The 20101-nt window shown below is 37.9% G+C and overlaps 1 protein-coding gene across 1 annotated transcript; it reads right to left on the bottom strand.

Annotated features, from left to right (window-relative positions):
- Positions 1–3800: 3800 nt before the first annotated feature.
- Positions 3801–8619, bottom strand: LOC118469305 (uncharacterized). The gene is made up of 5 exons (XM_035941853.2): positions 6010–8619; positions 5538–5728; positions 5250–5346; positions 4897–5102; positions 3801–4370 (listed from the first exon to the last, which is right to left on the bottom strand). Exons 1-5 carry the CDS (start codon positions 6027–6029, stop codon positions 4177–4179), a joined length of 708 nt encoding a protein of 235 aa, XP_035797746.2. The 5' UTR covers positions 6030–8619; the 3' UTR covers positions 3801–4176.
- Between the last annotated feature and the right edge of the window lie 11482 nt (positions 8620–20101).

Below are 20101 nucleotides of genomic sequence, written 5' to 3'. Positions count from 1 at the left end.
TGTGCCTCGTTTCTGTTGTTTTGTGGTCCGTGTAGGTCCGTGTACCTTCCGTTCATTCAATTTCCAATTTTGATACGCAAATCGGAAAACAAAAAAACAGGCATGTTTCTTTTTTCAATATATGTAGCAGATTTTAAAACAAACAAACAAGAGCCGTTTTCCATTAAAATATAGCCATAAAATTGGATTTTGTGTTGTTTTCCTATTATGTATTTTTATATTCCCAGATAAATACGAAGAATCCAATCTATGTTAATCCAAAACGCAAAAATGCGGGGATATCTGTATTATTACAAGGTGAACCGGAAGCAGTAATTTAGCTTCTCTTCCGCGATTAGCACGTCTTTAGCACAACAGAAGGTTCGGTTGGCAGGAGCCTGAAGACTGGACGAGATGGTGTCACTTGAGCTCTATGGAGATTTAATAAGAGACATGATTGCTGAAAACCTCTCACACGCGGACATTTCCACGAATTTATCACAATTAGGTGTGCAGCGATGTTCTGAAATGAGTGTCAGGAGATTTTGTGCACATCACAACATTTCCAGGAGGGGACATGTATCCGACACACAATTAGAAGTTGCTATCAGCAGGGCAATAAATCAGGTAGGTTATTTTGGTTTTCTTTCATTTACAGAGGTGGGTATAACGAGTTACATTTACTCCGTTACATTTACTTGATTAAGTTTTTGGATAAATTGTGCTTCTAAGATAGTTTTACATCATCTCCATACTTTTTACTTTTACTTGAGTAGATTTGTGAAGAAGAATGTACTCTTAATACACTCCATTAGGCTGCACTGAGCTGGTTACTTTTCTTTACCCATTCACGATTCTACACATTATTATCCCCCTATGCATCAAACAATTTAATGTTTTATTTTGTCAGACAGAGGGACTTCCGCCATAAGCTCTACCACCTGAACGTCTTTCACCAGTCATATTTGGAATTGTGTGTCTCTTGTGCTGTAATTTGTTATTTTGTAAATATTTATTTTTCATTTTTATTTATTCTAATATTTGATTGACTGGAAGTACTCAAATTTACCTGAAGATTATTATTTTGTATTTTTGTCTATTTAAATGCATGTCTTCACAAATTAATCAGATGTTACTGAATAGTTTTTCACCAGGTACTTTTTTACTCTAACTCAAGTATTTTTGGATGACTACTTTTTACTTCTACTTGAGTCATATTATTCTGAAGTAACAATACTCTTACTTGAGTACAATTTTTGGCTTCTCTACCCACCTCTGTTGATTTATTTCTAGGACTACATATATATTATGAAATATAAACCATGAAGACTAGGCCTACATGTCACAGCTTACTTATGCTGATTTATCAGACAGGGTCAACATATGATGACCAGGTACCTGTCTGCGATGGGAGTGGTTGCTGGTGAACGCCAGATAGGGAGGATTTTGAGAACAACGCATTGTCCTTATCACGAAATGCGTAAACATGTAAGTATCTTTTGCAAGCCTTTAATGTTGTGGTATATGGTATCTTGTATTTTACTAGCTAACTTTTACTTACTTTTCCCCCAAAGGGTGCACGTAACCTTAACCCCATCCCCTACAGTGCTGCATACATGGGACACAAAATCCACATCGACCAGAATGAAAAATTGGTCATGTTCGGAGTGATGCACGTTTTCGCAGTAGATGGGTACAGCAGTAAGGTCGTTGCCCATGCAACCATGCCTGTCAAGAATAACCTCACAATATATGAGGAAGTTTACAGGTTAGTCCTTCTCAACTTTTTTCAGCTTCAGAATCCACTTTCTCTGATTTCAGAATCCAGGGCAAAAATTCAGGCATGCGTAATTTTTTGTGAAAAAGTCCGTGGAGAAGTTAGTCTTTATAAATACATACCTTTTTTTAAAATAATTTATATTTTAATATTTTTTTTAATAAACCTCAAACATGAAAGTAAAAGTAAGGTTTTGGCTTTCTTAGAATCTGTGTTCACAATTTTTAGACAATTATAAGTTTGTAGCGCTATTATGCTGCTGAATGAAACATGAAAATGTTCCCATCTCACTTGTTTACATTCTTCTGTTAAAGTGAGAATAATAAACAAATCAAAATTTTCAAATACACATTTCTGACAGTTAAAAAAAATATATCTGTTACCAATATAGCCACCCTTCTTTTCTATAAGTCACAAAAACGGTGCACTAGTAGATATCAATATTGTTGGTCTATCGTACATTGCAGACTCAACATTTGATGAGTCATGTTTCACTATTTTACAGATCAGCAGTTCTTGAATATGGGATGTGGGACCAGGTCAGGGTGGACCATGGCCGTGAGTTTTACTTGTCCCTCTACATGCAGGAGATGCTGTCTAACCACAGACACAACTTGCAAAGGCAACCATATTGCCAAACTCAGTCAACAAAGGTGAGGTAATGGTTTCCTTAATGTACAAAATGTGCCTTCTAATGGCCAAAATGAGACTAAGTTTTAGAGATGTTACTCAGTTATGTACTGGTACTGAACAAAGAAATAACAAACTCTAGTTGCAGTGATCCTCAATTCAAACACACGGGGCCAAAACCTCAAACCTTAGTTAGCCATATAAACGAACGCCCACCTAAACAATGCAATATTGGTGTACATACATGCTCCATCTAGAGAATTTTCAGCATGTTTCTTTGTCACAAAACCACCAACCCATTTCTCTTCCAACCATTGCACAGCCATAACCTTGTATCACTCTGCCTGCAGAGCTGCAGTGCGTGTCTCAGGGCGTAGTATATTACTCTGCAGTGTGAAAGGTAAACACAGGTGACCACGCAGGGAATAGAAACAGAGCCAAATGGATCAGTGGGTTTGTGGCAATTCTCTAGATGAGTGTGAATGTACACCAGTATCGTATTGTAAAGGTGGGCATTCGTTTATATGGCTAACTAAGGCTTGAGGTTTTGGCCTCGTGTGTTCAAATTGAGGATCAATGCAGCTGCTGGAGGGAGGGGGTGTGATGGCACTACGAGGAGATCTGGCTAAATAGCTGAAGAGGTGAGTTAAATATCTTTTGCATGTCACCCGATAGGACCCAACTTTATGCAAATTGAAATATCCCTTTAACCAGACGCACCCTTGAGTGGGGGTGCTTATAGGTACCCATACACATCAATGGTCCTGCTCATTGGACTCCTAATCAAACCTCTTAATACTGTCTGTAAACTTTTTAAACCTGGTATAGTCCTGTTTCCTCTCACCATGTTGATTTTGCAGACTAAATTGAGTATACCCTTTTCTTGTCTACAGAATCATACAGTAGAGCGAATGTGGGTAGAGATAAATAACAGGGTAAATTACCCAGTGAAGGAGGCCCTCATGCAGCTGCAGGATCAGGAAGTCCTCAACATGGACGACAACGTGACTAGATACTGCACATCTAACCTTACTGCTGAGCTGTGCAAGATTGGCATAACAAGAGCTGTACATGCATGGAATGCACACAGAATCCCAGGTGAGTTAAAAAAATATGCATCATACAATCCAGTCCTTTTTTGTGAACCTTTTTTTATTCAAATGTTGACAGTGAAGTTTAACAAAAATGACATTTTGTGACCTATGCTTTGCTTCACAGGCAAAGGAACACCCACTTGTTTAGCAGCAGGAGGACGTCCAAAGAAACTGGGAGAGGAGTTGTTGCCTCATGCCTCCCAAGCAGCAGACATGTACCAGCAGGATGTTGGCTCTTCACTAACTCCAGTCTCCTGCTTTGGAACTGACCCATTCTCAACTGAGGAGGACAAAATATCAGCAGAACAACTTTTGGCTGAACAGTACCCTGATATTTCAGTTTTACTAGATAATGTGGTAAACTATAACTTCGTACCTTTTCAAGATGCATTGCTGTATCTGATGAACATTACACAGCAATATGCATGAACATGTCAAATAAAGACCAGTTGTTTCTGGATATAGTAGATATTCTGTTACTTTCCTTTAATAAATAAAATTGAACACTTGCTAAAATTGCTATAATAGCAATATTGGTCTAAGTGCAACATGAAATACAAAAAAAATGTATAAAAATAAAACTATTCTGTATCCTCTACAGTTATTGAACAAGTGCAAAATTCCAACTGACTTTAGAACAAGGCAATTAGCCAGATCAAGCTTAAATCAGAATGTGATACAATCACACTTAAAGGGTTAATCCATCTTAATTACACCAGCCAGTATGGAGAGAAGATTGTCAAGACTGGTCAGCCTGTGAACATTGACAGAGAACTCATCTGCCCTGCATTTGAGGCACTGGTCGGATGTCAGCATCCACTGGTCAACGCAGTTTTTGCAGCCAACAAAGCTTTTGCAGCATATGGCAATCACAGGCTCTTCCAATAGCCCTGTTTGATGAAAAAAAGGAAATGTACAATACACATGAAATATTACAGTTCAATATATTATCTTGTCTTTACTTAAAGGAACAGTTCACCCAAAAATGAACATTCTGTCATCATCTCCTCACCCTCATGCCAGTTAAAGCACAGGTGCAGTTTGTCCATATAACACACAAGAAGGTTGCAGCACTACTGGAGAGCAGGTGGGTTTCCATTGACTTCAATACAGTGCATACAAAGTCAGTGGAGACCCCCTTGCTCTCCAGTAGTGCTGCAACCTCCTTGTGTGTTGTATGGACAAACTGCACCTGTGTTTTAACTGACATGAGGGTGAGCAGAATACAGAATTTTCATTTTTGGGTGAACTGTTCCTTTGATCTACATATTACGTATGTTTAAAAGCTTGGCAAGTGAAAGTTTCACTATAACATGGAAAAGCAATAATTAATGCTTGATTCACTTGGGCATTCCATTAGATCCTGCTTAAAAGGTAGACTTTAATATGAATCAAACAGCAAATGATGTTACAGACCTTTGTATACAATACAACCAAAGGCATCCTTCATGTGTGTTATCATGGTGTTGGTCAGAACCAGCATGGCACCCCTGGTGTTGCTGGCATGTGTTGACAGGTCCTTCATGACTCTGGTGACTTCATTCAGTCCTTGAGCAGCCAAGATCACTTCTTCTATTTTATCATAGACCCCCTGAAGACTTGTGGAGTCCATATCTTTATGGCTACAAGAGGGTTAAAAACAACAACAAAAAAACAAATTTATTGTACAATATTCATCAGTTCTGTTCAGATAACTTTTCTTCTAAGAGAGATGCTATTTAAAACAAAATAAAAGACAAATATTGATAAGCAGTAACTAAAATGTTTACTTCAGTTTCTTTCCCTTTGTTCCTTGCTGGAACTCATGGAAGATCTGCTCTGGGACAGCAAGAAACTTTTTTGCATTTTGCTTCCAGTACTTGGATCCTAGCAAGAGAGGAAGACAAATCATGTAACAGATATAATGTAAACACATTTACAGCTGAACAGAATACTTTGTGGGTCAAAAAAATTACAAGACAAAGAGAGCACAGTATTGAAGTAGATGGGGCACGTAGTTTAACAAACAAAGCATTTTTATTTATTATTATGCAATTATTAATGATTTCAATTAGTACCTCTTGTCCCTTCGGAGTCCACAATCTCATTTCCCTGGGCATCAGTCAGGATGAGAGGGTCATCACTCTGCAGGGCATCATGTAGTTTTGCAAGGATACCTGTGGTTGTGGCTTCAAACTCAAACAGTCTGAGTACAACCATGCGGGCAGGCTTCAGTTTCCCCTGGCTGAGCTCAGCAATGAAAACAGACCTAGAAAGATTGTTGTGGGAGTGATTTACATCAAGCTAAATCAATTAATACCATCTCAGACACATAGCCTACATTAAAACTGATCCAATTACAATTGATTCGTTTTAAAATTGTCTTGGTTACAAAGGATCTTAACAATTACAAAAACAAATACAATGATGATGATATATTCATATGTAGCTAGCCTTGGACCAATATGTTCATGAAAACGAACCCCCCCTTTTTAATATGTAGCTTGCTAGTCAAGGGTAGGGGTTCTGAACTGAGGGAGCAGGGGGTACCTTTGGAAGGTGTTACTCATGCTTGCTCGGGGGGGAGTGGGAGCAATGGCCTGAGCAGGTGACCCTAGAGCAGCAGCGGGCTGTGCTGAACGGTGGAACTGGAAACGGTTCTGGCCTGACAATGGAGGAGTCTGCTCGGCGACTGGTAGAGCAATATCATCCCCATGAACCTCATAGTGGCCACGAGGTTTAAGGTCCAAGCAGCTGAAATGTCCAGCCCAACCAGGGAATATGGCCACATTGTCATCATCGGTTATGTACAGGCTCGGAGCATATACCTTGGAAAGAAAACATTAAGGAGCCTTAATCAGTCGGCTATTCGTGTGTTATGCATAGCATCCTTTGGTCTTAGCATGTTCTCCAAACAAACGAAAAAAGTGCTACTTACCTGGAATATTCTGGCGATTTTATCTCCATTCATGTCGTCCTCCCTAAGCGTTAGCCTTTTGTTTCCTTTAAAAAGGATGTAACTGGTAGAATCCATTGCGTACGAGAAATTCTTGCCGGACACCAAGACGACCAGACTAGCACCGTGACCTTCCTGACACACGGACCAATCCGCGCAATTATTTATTTATTTCCGGGCCACAGACTGAAAAGCGTAAAAATTGAAAATTGAAATTGGAAAAAGAGAAAATTAAGGCCTTTCCCCGAAAACTAAAATTTGACTCAGAAATGCAATATTTTGTTTAAAAAACGGGTCATTAAATAGTTGTCCGATTTTTGTTTCAGAAATGACAATAGAAAAATGGCCCTAAATTTGTTTTTCGATTTGCGTTTCAGAATTAGAAATAAAATGAACGGAAGGTACACGGACCCGTGTATATTTTGGCAATTGGATTTTCCGTTCTGAAACGGGTATTGAAAAACAAAAAGTGGTTATTTGATTTTCGTTTTAAAATACAAAAATTAAAATTGAAATACAAGGTGTTTTTCCTTTTCATGATAAAAAAGGGATATACGAAAATTTAAAAATGCTTTAATTTTCATTTTATATTTAGAATAACAAAAAAATAAAATCAGTAAAAGACAGAAACGAAAAAAGTTCCAGTTTTTCATTTTCTGAGACCGGAAGTGGTCATCAGCAACTTGTGAAGAGTTGTGTTTTGTCGTGTTTGAGCAGTTGGTCTGTACGCGTTAGCTAGCTAAGCGGCTAAGTTAGCTAGCGGGCTAATTAACACAGGTGGCTAACTTACTGCTGAACACCTGTGTTAGTTGCTGCTGCAGCTGTCCTCATTATTAGAAGGAACTTCTCAACCTGTATTTCTCTGCTGTGTATTTTAGCTTTTAAAAGAAGTTATTCTACTTTAAGGTTAACTGAAACCCGTTGAGCTACACTGCAGTTTAACATTCAGCTGGTTTGACTTAAACCGCGCTTAACATTGTGCAATGTCTCCATAATTTCATTAAATTCCTTCTCTCTTCCACTGCTCAAGTTCAATCCAGTATATAAAGTGACATTAATAGTGAATAAACTAACAACCAGCCATTGTATTTATTTATTATTGCATGTATTTGTAGTAAAACATGAGTTGAAACATCCTACTTTTGGATCTAGAACTGCACAAGCCATTCATTTTCAGTCACCTGACAAGTTAAACTCCCCTTTTTATGTGAGGTTGAAGCAGAAAGTCTGAGTTAACAAAGAAAGTTGTTTATAATTTGTGGTACCTGTTATCTCTGGCTGAGGCTTTAGTTTTTGTTGAGCCGATTTACTCATAGAAACTTTGCTCAGGAAGATTTCTCAGTAGCTCAGAGGACAGGCTGCTTTTTACACAACCTTGTAAGAGAATGTCTGTCAATGCTTTCAGCAGAATTTAGAAACACAACACTTCCTGAACAGATATTTTGAGGCTGTGAGGTTGAACGTTTGAGAGTCTATCAGTGTGTTTGTTTGTGGTCTTTCTGTTTCTAGGTGGAAGCTGAATTAGTGAGGATGACTCCTGCTCCTGTCATCTCTAAGCTCCTCCCACATCTTTACCTGCACATGAGGAAAATCACTCCTGTAGAATGCAGGTATGTTTGTCATTATTATAAAAAGATGTTGCCTGGTGACCTGTCAGAAACCCATCATACAGAGTCAGCCAAAATAATGTTTACACACATTGGGAAAAGAAAAACTTGCATAAATATCTCAATACCAAATTTATTCAGACATCAGGAGATTAATAAAAGTTATCTTTGGCCTCTACAATTACAAGAGGTGCTCAAAGTGGTGGCCACTGGCTTCCAGACATTTCTGTTGTGTTGAGGGTTCTACTATGGAACCAGTTTGACATGTTCAGGTGTTCTTTGTGTGAAAACTCAGAGATTTCAGGGATCAGAAGGTGGCTTTCAACTTTCTTTGTTAACTTTCTGCTTCAACTTTAAACTAAATTTCCTTCACTAACCCAGCCCTCTGGACTTCCAGTAAGCTGTGTTCCTATTGGCTGTCCAGGTGGCTGTGTTCCTATTGGCTGTCCAGGTGGCTGTGTTCCTATTGGCTGTCCAGGTGGCTGTGTTCCTATTGGCTGTCCAGGTGGCTGCTTGGTGTTATCAGGAACACCTGAGCAGCTCAGTGTCTTCCTGCTTTATTTAGCTGCAGACAAACATTTCCTCTGCTTCTCTTCACCAGTGAACTGGGTTTGACTCCTTTGCTTCAGTTTGTTCTTTAGGCGTTTGCTTGCAGCTTCCAGCAGTAAAATCGTCTTTAATGTGTTTCTTGGTGTGTTTTAGGGCTTTGTACTGGATAGTTGTCTTGGTAAATGTGGTTCTTTAGCCACAGTTAGCACATGGTGCTAATGTGTGCAGTGATTAGTGGATTTGGTGCAGCTGAGTTGTGTCTTTATCTTGGCTGTAGTGAGTCTTCAGAGGTTTTTGGTCAGACACATCCTGTATTCTTGCTTGAGAACCAGCGTTGGTTGTCCAGAAGGTAAGAGTTCCTGTCCTGATTCTCTGTTCTCAGAGGTTCTCTGGTAGGCTGCAGGAGACTTTAGCATTTGGGTTGTGCTCGTTTGGTTTTTGTACGGTTTCATTTGGACATCTTGAGGCCCCTCCATGTGGTTTAGTGAGGTTTTCTGGAACAGTTCTACAAAGCAACCTGCAGCAGAAGAGACTTTGAGAGTTTTTAGGAAGTTCTGGAGACCAGACTTTAGAGCAGCAGAAACATTTGTCAGCAGTTTGAGCAGGAGAAGGTGAGCTTCAGAGTAGAAATGAGACAGAAACCTTCTTGACCCGTGTGGTGAGGTCCTGTACCAAGAGTTTGAGCAGGTTGTGAAGAGTCTGTAGTTCTTTGGTCTGAAAGTACAAGAAGAGTCGACTCATTAAAGGAGAAAACAGGAGATATCGCTCTGCAGTTTCCTTAGACTGAATATCAAGTTTATATTTTAAATGATTTCCCATGTGAGCCCAAGAAGATTTCAATAAACTCCCTCCATCCCCTGGACACAACACATTTTATTACCATGTTAAATCTTTTTATTTTTGAATGTTATTGAGTTTTAATCATAGTTTTAGCATAGTTTCTTTCTCTTTGCTTGTTTAGTTTTGTCATCTGTGTGAAAGGCACTAAAATAAAGTTGAATTGATAAACTGAATAACTGACTAACTCATGATTGTGACAACAGAAATATTTTCGTTGTGATTTAAGGGTTTGTTTCATTTAAGGTTTGGGTTAAAATCTTGACAGAAAAAAGATTAAAGAAATAAACTACATTAAAAAAGCAATTAAATCAAAGGAAAAAAGCATTTAATACGATAAAACTTTTAAACAGAAAATAAAACATTAAATACAATTAATTTATATTAAACAGAAGATACAAAACATGTACTTATGAAATTAAACAAAATGTTTTAAACAAAAATATTAAACATTAAAGATGTAATATTTGAGATAATTAAACATTTAAAAATACAATTAAACAAGAAGAATATTAAACATTTAAAAAATACAAAACATTTAATTAGATTATTAAACCTTTAAAAAGACAAAACATTTAATGAAAAAATTAAATGTTTAATTAGAAAATTAAATCTTAAAGACAATAAAACTTTAAATAGGAAACAGAAAATACAATGAAGCATTTAAAAAGAAAATTAAACAATAAAAGGTGGTAAAACATTTAGAAAGAAAAACCTTAAAGATTTAATCGAAAAATTAAACATTGGGAAAGAAAAGGAAATTTTTCAAACAAGCCGATTAAACATTTGAAAAAACAACAAACATTAAAAAGACAAAACATTTGGAAATCAAATCAGACATTAGAAAAGAATAAAAGGCGAGAAAAGAGCAAAACTAAACATTTAAGAAGAATCAAACTAAAGACAAAACATTTGAAAAGACACCAGTTAGACTTTAGAAGATCAAATTAAACAGAAGAGACAATAAAACGATGAAAAAGAACAAAAAACAGATAAAGATCTTAAAGTGTTTTCTAGTCTGAATTGAAAACATCAAGTTGTTTCTTCAAACATTTCCTCTTTCTATGTTCTTGGTTTGATTGTGGACAGATTTACTAAGAACTCATTTCAGAAAACTGCTTTCCAGATAAAGTCTACTAGTAGTTGAAGGCATCGATCAAACTAATGTTACCTTCTGATCTCCACAAACTTTACTGTCCAGTGAAGAGAATCAAAGTTTGTTGAGGATTTCTAAAACACCCACAGGTGAAGGTCTGAGAAGAACTCAGATGGATGATCTAAATGTGAAATCGAGACTCATGGTCACAAGTTTTAAGGCTTCTGTTAACCAGAAGGTTCAAACTAACAGAGAAGTACTGAGAAACTTTTAAAACTTCAGTCCTCAGACTGTCTAAAGGTTCAAACTAACAGAGAACTACTCAAGAACTTTTAAGATTTCAGTCCTCGGACTGTCTGAAAGTTCAAACTAACAGAGAACTACTGTGGGACTTAGAAAATTTCAGCCCTCAGATTCTCTGAAGGTTCAAACTTACAGAGAACTACTCAAGAACTTAGAAGGTATCAGTCCTTGGACTGTCTGAAAGTTCAATCTAACAGAGAACTACTGTGGGACTTAGAAAATTTCAGCCCTCAGACTGTGTGAAAGCTCAGGTCCTGAGGACTCGGGAGGTGTGGAGGCTTTGGAAAGTCTTGGAACTGAGGGTTCCACCCTCCAGCACAAAGGCCGAAGTCCAACCTCCTGAGAAAAACGGTCAAGTCGAGACTCGAGTTAAAAAAAAACTCGAAAACGACAAAAAATAGATGATAAATGCGCAAAAAAAAGAAGAATTAGTATCTGAGCGAGTAGCTCAGGGGGATAAGAAGAGGACTACCAAGCGGAGGGTCGCAGGTTCAAGACCCACCACCGGCAGTTTTCTTTCTTTGTCTTTGTCAGGATTTTGAGAAAAGTTTAAGAACTGTCTGGTCTTGAACCAGCGACCTGCAGCTCCATAGGCAAATCCTTAACTCACTGAGCTACAGATCAGATGAAAAGAAATAAATTCGTCGTCCCTTTGGCATCGTAGTTCCTCAAGTGACCACATGGGTGGAGCCAAGGCGGAGTCTGGGTGGAGTCAGGGCGGAGAGTAGGCGGGGAGGTGGGGGGGGAGTAGAGGGGGGGAGGCCGCCACCCACCTCCCCGCCTACTCTCCGCCCTGACTCCACCCAGACTCCCCCACCACCCACCACACCTTCCCCCGCCCGACGAGTTCTTCGAGTCTCCACGAGTTCTTCGAGTCTCGACAGGTTTTCCCGAGTTTCTGGAGTTTCCACCAGGTCGGAGGCAGAACAAGTTGTCATGAAGAGGTGTTGAAGTCGGCCAGGATGGACTGACTTTTTACAGCGACTAGAAGGAAGACCACTAGAAGAGCAGGTCTTTAACCACCATCCATAAAATCCATGGAGTCGCTCCAGAGAAATGAAGGGACGTCAACTTTGATCAACCTCCATCCAGATGTTCAACTTCATATCTTTACTTGGAGATTTTTAGCACCACAAACCTTTAGTATCACACTTTATTATCATTTATTAGGATTTTAATGGAATCCACCAGCAGATCTAGTTTTTCTTGACAAAATTTATTCTTGTCGTCGTGGGACTGCAGTATTTAAAACTCTTCCTTCTATTTGACCTCATGTTTATTAGTTTTAGTGGAGAAACTTATTTTAATTGTCCATTAGTCTCTTAAAAACCAAATAATAAATTGGATTAGTCAAGAGGTTTAAATTTCTTACTTTGTCATATTTTAAATATGACAAAAAAATATAAAAATAAAGCATCTTGAGACAATTTGACCTGTAATTGGCGTTATATAAATAAAATTGAATTAAAATTGTATGTATCTTGTAATGTTGGAGTAATTCAGCCATACATGTTGGAAAACACATTTTCTTTGTCCATTAATCTGTTGATTGTTTTCTCCATTAATTCATTTCTTGTTTTCGTTTATAAAATGTCAAACCCAAATATATTCAGTTTACTGTCATAAAAACCAAAAAGATTTACATTCATGATGCAGGAATCAGGCAGTTTTTCACTTTTTATCTTAGTTTAGTCAGAAAGATAGTTGATAATGTGTGAATTGTTGCAGCTTGTGAGCCGTAAAAGGTTTTAATCTTTGGGGCCGAGTGTCAGAAAACATTTAGAAACCAACATCAACAAAACACTCAACAAAGATTTGAACATCATTAAAAGGAAATCCAACTTTTGCATGATAATGTCTAATTAAAGGACATTTATTTCCAATGTAAATGTGTGATATTCATCCTCTGGAGCTTTCTCTTCACATCGTCTTCCACCTGGACTGGTTTGGTCGGGAGCATGTGCAACAAACATTTGAAAAACTGCACTTTAACATCAATGAATGACACTGAAGTTTAATCTCTACATAAATGAGACTGAGTCTGGATGTGCTGCTCTGTCATTAACTCCTAAGTTTAGGGAAAGTTCAAACAAAAGAGGACAGTTCAGATCAGACTTGAGAATGAGCTGATTTTGAACAAACATCTCAGACTTTCTGAGCTTCAGCACCTCTAGCAAGATATTTTAACAACAAGCAACTCAAGAGATCCAGAAGTTGGAGAGAGTTAGCTTTAGCTGAGCCAAAGAACATGTGGGACGCTAACCTAGCAAACATTTCAGACTTTTCTCTGTGAATTCTGAGAAATAATTTCCTATTTAATGACAGAGCTACACATCTTAACTTAGTCTCATTAAAACAGACTCTAATTCAGTGTCATCCATCCATATTAAAGTGCAGTTACCCAAAATGTTTGTTGCATGAGCTCCAACAAAACCTGTCCAGGTAGAAGGCCACTTTGACAAACAGGAAGTGGAAGATTCCAAGCAGATTTATAGAAGGGGGAACCGGACTGTACTAAGTTTGGTTGAGTATAGAGGGGTGTTTTGTGGGTTTTTAAGGCTGATAATGATTATTAGTGAGACATTTGGAGAAGATATTCATTTGCAGTAAATGAAAGTATTTAACATCTTGGGGTTAAACGTAGAAGAACACAAACTCTAACAGAAAACTTTGTTGATATGTTTTTGTTTTGTTTACAGATGTTAAGTTAAAGGAGTTTTATTCGTGACGTATAACCAATCAAATCACTCCAGAAGACAGAGCGACCACAGGTAGATAAAGGTTCAGAGCCAAAGTAGCACCATTTTTAAATGTATTTATTACCGTAAATCAGTAAAAAATAAAATACTGCTAATCAGTAAATCAGTCAGCCCACAATTACTACAATTCTACAATGTATGTCTCTTTCCTTTGACTTGTTATTTGTACAATATACAGTGTATATGATGGTGTTTTTTCATACCAAAGGCTGTACTATGATGTTTTCTAAGAGACATACGATGCTACTCTGGTTGTTCTGGCTCTGGGCCCTGCACTCCTCCTCTGTTGTTTTCTGGATTGTACTCAGCTGCATGTCTTCGTCCATCCGGCCTCCGTTGACTCGTCCCGCCTGCCGTCTCTGGAGCTGAAGCTGGATTGGAACAGACCAAAGTACAGTCCAATCACGATGCCAGCTGCCTCTCAAAAGGCTCCTTCATCTGGCAGGTGGCGCCACTTCTTCTGAGGGGAAGCTGAGCTGGTCCAGCAGAACTTTGGAGATGTGTTCCAGTGGTTGGTGGCTGTGTGGGGAGATAGGAGAGGGACCTTTGAATTGTTCACAAAGGAAAACAGGAACCCATTGGTAGTTTTAGTTTAGGGTGCTACTGCAGTGTGTTTTGGGGTTTTAAGAGGTGAACAGGAAGAGTTTTTTTTTCCTATTGATTATCTTTTACTTTGTTCCTGGTTGGAATGCCCATCAATGTCAACATGAAGTTCACTTATAGTTCTGTTTATTTATTTTTATTTTACTAACACCCATTTGCTTTTAACCCCTTCACATGTTGTGTTGTTGTAAACTTACTCTTCCAAATAAATACTCGTCTAACTCTCTGGAAACCAGCATTTGGACTGTTTTTGTGTTGCTCCTCACCTACTTCAGACAGCTGGGACATAACGTTTTGTGGACTAAAGGCTAAACTATGACGTTTTTAGAGTGACATGCTAAACTACAGGCTTTTTTAATTGACATATTACTATGATGGTTTTTTTTGTTTTAGTTTTTTTTTTTGTTTTTTAGCAACATTTAATAAGAATTTGAACAGTTTTAAAAATTACTATACTTTTACTTGTGCAATGAAATTCTATGGCATTTTTTAGACGACATATTATACTCTGATGTTTTCTTGAATTACATACTATTTTGACAATATATTGCACTATGACATTTTTTGAACCACATATCATACATGACAATTTTAGGCAACATCCTATCATTTTGCACTTTTTGAACCACATAATAATCAGTTTTGGGGTTTTTTTGCCAAGCTATACTATGAACTGCAGGCCATACTATGTTATTCTTGAAAAGTATACTATACTTTGACATTTTCTGAACTACATTCTATACTATGGCGTTATACACGGAGTGCTTTGGTTACATGTTGATTTATAATCTAGATTATTTTCTGTTTTGTATTTTGACAGGGATTACCACAGACCTGACTGTGAACACCGTTGATACCCACCTGAGGGAGACGCTGCCTAAGATCTCAAGGCTGCTTGGTCGTGGTCTTTCTGGTCCTGCTCCAGAACGCCTTCATCAACTACGTCTTCTTTTGAAGAGGCCCTCAGATGCTGCAATCTCTGATCTTCAGGAGGAACTGCTACTTTCACTCTGTAACGAGATGGTGGTGATTTTAAAGACCCAGTTCCTGGCGGCTTTGAGTGAAAGTTTAACATCCATCAAAATGGAGCTACAGACAGTTAAATCTGAGCTGTCGGTCAGTATTTCAAACATCAAGTCCGACCCGGCTGTCCTAAAGCACACTGTAGATGAAACGGAAACTTCACTCTCCACATCACCGACGACATCGTCACACTCCAAAGCAGAGCACCTGTCTGCTGGACTTTTAAAAGTGGACAATAAATGTGAAGAATGTGAGCAGCAGCAGCCTGTGAGCAGCGGAACAGATGTGATCAGAAAGAAGTCATTTTCTTTTTTCGTTTCTTTCTGGTTGACTTGATGCTGTCAGATGCAGATGTTGGAGCTGATTCTGATCTTTCAGGATAAAAAGCTGCTTTTCCTTCACAGACTTTTCAGGAAATTATTCTCTCAGGTTTTCTCTGCTATTTATATTTTTATTATCTGTGATTATTTCATTATTTCATTATTGTAAAATACAGTTTGAGGCATAAAGACTCATTTAGCTATTTTATTCCTGAAATCTTTGATGTAGCAGAACAAAACTTCCATATTCCTTCTTGTACTTCTGATACTAGAACTAAACGTATCTTCAACACGGATCATCTGGTTTTAATGAATCAGCAGCAACATCACAACAACAAATGAGACAATTTTCAACAAATTCATGAAACTGATGTCATTTAAAACTATCAGAGTCTGTTTTAGTGTCAAATTAAAGCTGATTACTGACAACTAGAACATTAACGTTACTGTTTTAATCACATTTAAGTTTCCTGAACGTTACATTAACGTCAACCAGCCACAGTTTTATGAACTTAATGAACCACATTACAGGAACACAACACACTTCAGCTGCTGACAGGAAACAACACAAACATCGTTAGCTTGATGCTACATTTAGCTGCTAATCAGGACTGGTCAGCTAGCTCGGTTAGCATCGCTAATTCTCATTAAAGCTAATATTCACTGGATGCTAACTCTCTTCTCTGGTCAACACACACAAATAAACTCCACCAACTCCTGGGATTCACTGCTCACATTATATCTGACTCTGAAGTTGAACATAAAGTTCATTAAAACCGGCACCGATCAGTAAATTATCGTTTATTACCGACCAGCTGTCAGAGTCCTTCAGTGTCTGTTGGTCCAATCAGCCGAAGGACTGAATTACTGAACTGAAAACTGATTAAAACACAACAACGGACAGTAAAACTGTCTGTGGAAAATGTGCTACTGCTCCACCGATAAATACCAACAAACTAAAACAAACTTGGTGGAAGTGTTGCTTTTAGTGATTTATTTAATAAATAGCAAATATGAGGCTTTTATTTTTCTGGAAGTAAATGGAAACGTTGCTTATCCGTACTTTTGTTAACTTTAACTTAACTTTAGCTGCACTTTAACCATGTTCTAACTGATAGATCACTTTTTTAAATATTAAAATAGCTGCACTTTCTTTGTATATTTGGTCGTTTCTTATGTTGCTGCTGTTTCATTGCAATTATATTTTAATAATATCACTTTAAATACAGATAATTGAGAAGAAAAAAATGGCTCTGAAATATTCAATGAACTGATATGTCATCTAGTGTTAAACTGAATAAGAATTCTTAATAATATTAAATGTAACTGACTGAGCTGTATTAATTAAATCAAAATATTTCAAATTGAAAGAAACACAACATTGACTGAAAGATTTCTGTCAATTAAACTTTAAATTCATTTACCTAAGAAAACCATCCTTTAATGTCTTACCTTAAAATGACCAACATTTTTAAAAAATATAGCTGCAAAGTAAAAGTTTCACACTAAAGATGAATCACTGATGAACATTTAATTGCATTAACTAAATTATTATGAGGAAACAGAAATTCATTTCTAATATTTCTATCAAATATGTTTATGTTCATAAAATGTACTGGACATCAATAAAAATGTCTGCATAGTGAAATATATGAAGTCCATCTGCATTTATACATCATATTGATGTTTAAATAACGGGAACTGCAGCCCACGTTCAGTCAAGTTAGCAGAATTACGGATAAACAACGTTTCCAGGTATCTCTTTCAAAATAAAAGCCATGATTTGTTTTACGGAAAAATTACGTGATTTCAAAAATGAGATTCTGAAAATGTAAATCAAACTGTAATAAGCATTAGCTAGCTGCTCCACTTGCTCTGAATATTTTGTTCTCGTCTTTGTCAAGCCCAAAGGAAAAATGAATCCATATTCTGGCTACATTACCGACAACAGCATCCCTGGAGTGACCGGAAAGGTTAGCCGATCTAGCGGAAGTGCTAATGAGGTCTGCTCTGGCACGGATTATTACCGTCACACATGTAGCTTTGAAAATAAATCTTCTACAAGACACAGAGCTGTAGCTCCGTTTCAGTGTGAGCTCTAATGTTTCTCTGTGTCTGACTTCCTCTAATAAAATCCTCCTGTTTACTGGGAGCTGCAGCTACCAGAGATATGAATATCTGTGTATGGGTCAGACTGAGAGCCGGAGAGCAGCGATTGGTCAGACTGAGAGCCGGAGAGCAGTGATTGGTCAGATTGACTGAGAGCCAGAGAGCAGTGATTGGTCAGACTGAGAGCCAGAGAGCAGTGATTGGTCAGACTGAGAGCCGGAGAGCAGTGATTGGTCAGACTGACTGAGAGCCGGAGAGCAGTGATTGGCCAGACTGGCTGAGAGACGGAGAGCAGTGATTGGCCAGACTGGCTGAGAGACGGAGAGCAGTGACTGGTCGGACTGAGAGCCGGAGAGCAGTGATTGGTCAGACTGACTGACAGCCGGAGAGCAGTGATTGGTCAGACTGAGAGCTGAGGATTCTCTGTCCCGCCCACATTTACGGCTTCTGCTGTTTACCTGCTGCTAACAACGTTAGCATCCAAAAGTGAAGATAAACTCTACAGGTAAGTCATTTTTGTAACTAGTTGTACTCTTCTCCACATCTGGACAACATCACATATAAAGCAGTGAAGTTACTGTAAGTTAACATCAGACTATAACCTCTGATATCTAACATGTTTTAAAGTTGTTCTGTAAATCTGAGATTACGTTTCCTCATTTAGTGCTAACGCTGATGCTAAATCAGGTTAGTCAGTGTCATAGTTAAATGTTAGCTGTAGCTAAGTTTCCTGCAGATCACAGCTGATCAATCATAACGGATCGATAACTGCTGTTTTAATTATAAGCAGATATAAATAAATCTACATTAATGTTCGTCCACAGAACTGTTATTGATGAATGTTAATCTCTCAGTTCAGTTCTGAGTTAATATCTCTGTTCTTTGCTTCAGTTTTTTTTCTCTACAACAGTGTATGGTGAGATAACTGTGGAGCTCATGCTAATGCTAATGCTACATTAGAATAAAACAGAATAAACTTTATTGTCCATCTAAGGCAGTAAAATGTTCTTTAGCCTCAACCAGGAAAAAAACATTTCCATAAGATTAAAAAATAGGACAAAAACACAGCACTCTATTGTGTTCCATTCATATGCTGCTGTGTTCACTCTGATATTTAACGTTCCTGCAGTTGGACTGAAAGAACCCTGTAGATCTTTTCCTCACTGTTAGTGTCTTTTCCTTCCAGCCTTGGTCTGGATCATTGGGAACATCTAGTCTGATCGACTGAGAGCTACAGAGAACATGAATATCCAGCTGTGGTTGTCTGAAGAGTCTTTTCTCCTTCATCACTGTGAGGAAGAGCAGCACTGATATCTTCCTCATCCTTCCAGTAATAACAACAATGCTGCAGATTCAGCTCCTCTCTTCAGAATACAATTTGTATTGTTACTGTTCAGTTTTTACATTTCATTGTCAGCAACACATTATTTATTGCATCCATTTATTTCATGTGTTTACACATCTTTACATTTCAGAATAGTTAAATAATGTAGTTTTTAAATGTGCAATAAAGGAAATAATGAAGCTCTTGACCTGAATGTGTTGATGTTTTAATGCTGCATATCTGCTATAAATAACATGGACTTTTTATATTGTATTTCTGCTCCAACAGCAGAGATGAAGATAAAGGTGATGAATGGAACCTGTGAATACTAAGAACAGAGAATAATAAACTACTGAAACAGTTGGTCTGACCTTCTGTAAGTGGAAGTTAAACAGGAAGTGGCTCACTGAGGATGTCGTCCATTCAGTCTCCTTCACAACCAGATGAGGTTTTCCTTCTGTTGGCTTCACTCAGAAGATCCTCACAGTGAACATGAGACACCTGAGCTGAAGACAGACGTCACAGTATCAGCATCAACAGCAGAGGTTCATTTTAAAGTGACCCTGGAAAGATTTCCTAATTCATATAGTTTTCCAATGCCCTGAAAGACAGAAAGGCCTGCAGTCACTTTAGCTTTAGGGGAGAGGATTTTATTATCCAGCTTATCTGTGCCGTAATTTAAATGTAATAACTGTAGTGTTCATCATTACATTGGACATATTCTGGGAGATTATTTTTCTAATCTGCACTAAGATGTACTACATGTGAATCAGTCATTAAACAACGTTAACGACTAGAGAGCAGATTTACTGTTTTCTCCAGTTTAACTTCAGAGACTCAGCAGATATTCAGGACTACTGACAACACAGAACCTTAATCTCACTGTTTTAATCACATTTAGGTTTTCTAAACGTTACATTAATGTGAACCAGCGTCTCCATGAACAGTTTTATTAACTAAATGTACCACATTACAGTAACACAACACACTTCAGCTGTTTACAGGAAACAACACAAACATCGTTAGCTTAATGCTACGTTAGCTTAATGCTACGTTAACTTTAATCAGGCTACCACTGAGCAGCTAGCTCGGTTAGCATCGCTAACATTAAAACTAATATTTACCAGATGCTAACTCTCTTCTCTGGTCAACACAC

The sequence above is a fragment of the Amphiprion ocellaris genome, chromosome 9, assembly GCF_022539595.1.
Source record: "Amphiprion ocellaris isolate individual 3 ecotype Okinawa chromosome 9, ASM2253959v1, whole genome shotgun sequence".
Lineage (NCBI taxonomy): Eukaryota > Metazoa > Chordata > Actinopteri > Pomacentridae > Amphiprion > Amphiprion ocellaris.
Note: the sequence above shows the minus strand (reverse complement) of the source record. Positions and strands in the feature narration are given on the sequence as shown.